Source organism: Malurus melanocephalus, unplaced genomic scaffold (assembly GCF_030028575.1).
Source record: "Malurus melanocephalus ecotype Western Australia unplaced genomic scaffold, MMel_1.1 scaffold_1193, whole genome shotgun sequence".
In the NCBI taxonomy this organism is placed as follows: Eukaryota; Metazoa; Chordata; class Aves; order Passeriformes; family Maluridae; genus Malurus; species Malurus melanocephalus.
In genome coordinates this window covers 66,611-68,893 of record NW_026624425.1, presented here as the reverse complement: position 1 = coordinate 68,893, position 2,283 = coordinate 66,611, and the positions used below count along the sequence as shown (strand labels likewise).

Below are 2,283 nucleotides of genomic sequence, written 5' to 3'. Positions count from 1 at the left end.
ATTTTTAATTAAAAATATTACCTCCTCAGTTATACTTTCAGATGTGAGAAAAGTCTTGGAAAACATTAATGGATTTGTAATTTGAAACTATAACCCTCTTAATGTGAGTTTTCTTTTGTCTTTCACTCTTGAGCAGGACTGTCACAAAATCAAAAAACTTTGCAACTTKTTTTTACAAGGATATATCCACTCAGCCATAACACCCATGGAGTATGGTGACCAATTTTTCATAGCTAAAGCATAACTTTGAGTAAAAGGTGTTTTTTTGTAATCATCAGATTCTTACTGTGTGGAAGACATTACTAATGTCATCAGAAACAAAACCAAAACCAGAAGAGGGTTAAGGACCAAGTTTGCAGCAAAGGCTAAGAAAACCTAATAGTCTTAGGCTACTTGTGAAGATATATTTGATAAAAATTAAGCAGGACATGACAGACAGCACTCCCTATTCAGTGAGAATGGGGGTCAGAAATCATAGAGCAAGATGATGAGTGGCTGGCCCTACAGTGCCCATTTCAAGAAGTGCTTTTAAAAGCAAATCCATGAACTTTATCTGACTTTAGCTATTACTTTTACTATCTACATCCCAGTTTAGAACTGATTTGGAGCAGAGGCAAAATTACTCAGACATGTCTTTCACAATGTGAGAAACTGTTCAATATGCTAGGTGATAGCTACAGACTTTGAGTGCAGAAGCAAGAGTGTTTTCATCTGCCTCAAGCCCTGTCCATGGGTGGAAAGGTACCTTGCATTTCTCTATTGCCTTGTCTTCATGTGTATAATCACGTGCAAACCACGTCATATATTATGCATCATCATGTGCAAATGCACAAACAGTTGTATGTGCTGATCCAGACTCGAGATTCCCTGAGGSATGTAGTCAAATCCACCACTGTCCTCACAAAGCAGGGGAAAGGGTGAAGAACTACAAACCAGTGTGCTTGTAAGTGAATAAACTGTAGCCTGACCGAAGTGCTTTTGCCAACATTTGAAGAAAGGTGAGGTCAAGTTTTATCTTCCTCAGCTGGCCTCAGCTGACTTGCACTCAGCTCTTTTATGAATAACCAAGGAGATATTCTTGATACAGAGAAATGTTAACAGATGCCGTTAAATGGCCTTCTTGCAGCTGGAGTGAGGTTTTACAATCTTCAACTCAAAGCAATGACAAAAACACCCAAGCAACCAATCAAACAACCACTCACCCAACCAATCAACTAAACAAAAAAAAAACCCATAAAAGAAGTAGAGAGAATGACTTCTGTGCTCACCCTGAAAAGAGCTGAGACAGTCTGGAAWGAAGAACCCTTCTTCTTGCCTCCCTTCTTGCCACCACCACCGCCACCACCACTAGCCTCTGAGGAAAACAAAAAAAAAAAAGAAGATAGTTTTACATCTTGTAAAGACCAAGTTTTTTCATATGTACCAGTCATGATAAGAATGGAATGTAGAATAGAAAAATAGCTGATATTCGTAGCTCTGGTAGAGTCATTAAATAAACATGGAAATATGAATTTCAGATAACTGACCTGCCTCTCCTCCAGCAGAGGCAAAGAGTAAGGCCAGTGTTTTCAGGGATGACTTCTGATACAGCCCCACAACAGTTTCATTCAGAGGGTCCTTGTTCTTGTCCAGCCAGCCAGAGATATTGTAATCCACTGTGCCAGCATAGTGCACCAGGGAGAAGTGAGCCTCAGCCTTGCCTTTRCCAGGCTTGGGTTTCTGGAAGTTGTTGGACTTGCCCAGGTGCTGATCATAGAGTTTGTTCTTGAAAGAGGTGTCAGTTGCCTTGGGGAACATGCACTCCTCTTCCAGGATGGAGAAGATGCCCATGGGCTGGGAGAAGCATAAGGAAGGARGCAGGTCAAGGTGAAAAGGCAGAAAGACTCACATATGCAATAACTTCCTGAGTGGGACAATATTACTGCTCTCAGGGATTGATCTGTTCAGCAAATTGTAAAATAATATAAACAGAAGTATTTGGAGTATCATATTTATCATTTCAATMTGCATTTATAAACATATATAAAAGTAATGCATTTCTGAAAATAACATTGACATTGTAAATTACAGAAATACCTTCTCAATGAGCTCAATGCAGGCAGCCAGGTCCATGCCAAAGTCAATGAACTCCCATTCRATTCCCTCCTTCTTGTAYTCCTCCTGCTCCAGCACGAACATGTGGTGGTTGAAGAACTGTTGCAGTTTCTCATTGGTGAAGTTGATGCACAACTGCTCCAGGCTGTTGAACTGCATAGTTACAAATCAAGATTATTATTAATGTTA

The 2,283-nt window shown here is 40.0% G+C and overlaps 1 protein-coding gene across 1 annotated transcript in view; it reads right to left on the bottom strand.

The window, feature by feature from the left end:
- LOC130586527 (myosin-1B-like) overlaps nt 1-2,283 on the bottom strand; it is a 9,309-nt gene that overhangs the window by 3,045 nt on the left and 3,981 nt on the right. Inside the window, exons 9-11 of the mRNA XM_057387342.1 lie at nt 2,077-2,247; nt 1,527-1,833; nt 1,269-1,354 (exon numbers count right to left, since the gene is read on the bottom strand). Coding sequence (XP_057243325.1) covers nt 1,269-1,354; nt 1,527-1,833; nt 2,077-2,247 — 564 coding nt within the window. The remainder of the gene's footprint in view (nt 1-1,268; nt 1,355-1,526; nt 1,834-2,076; nt 2,248-2,283) is intronic.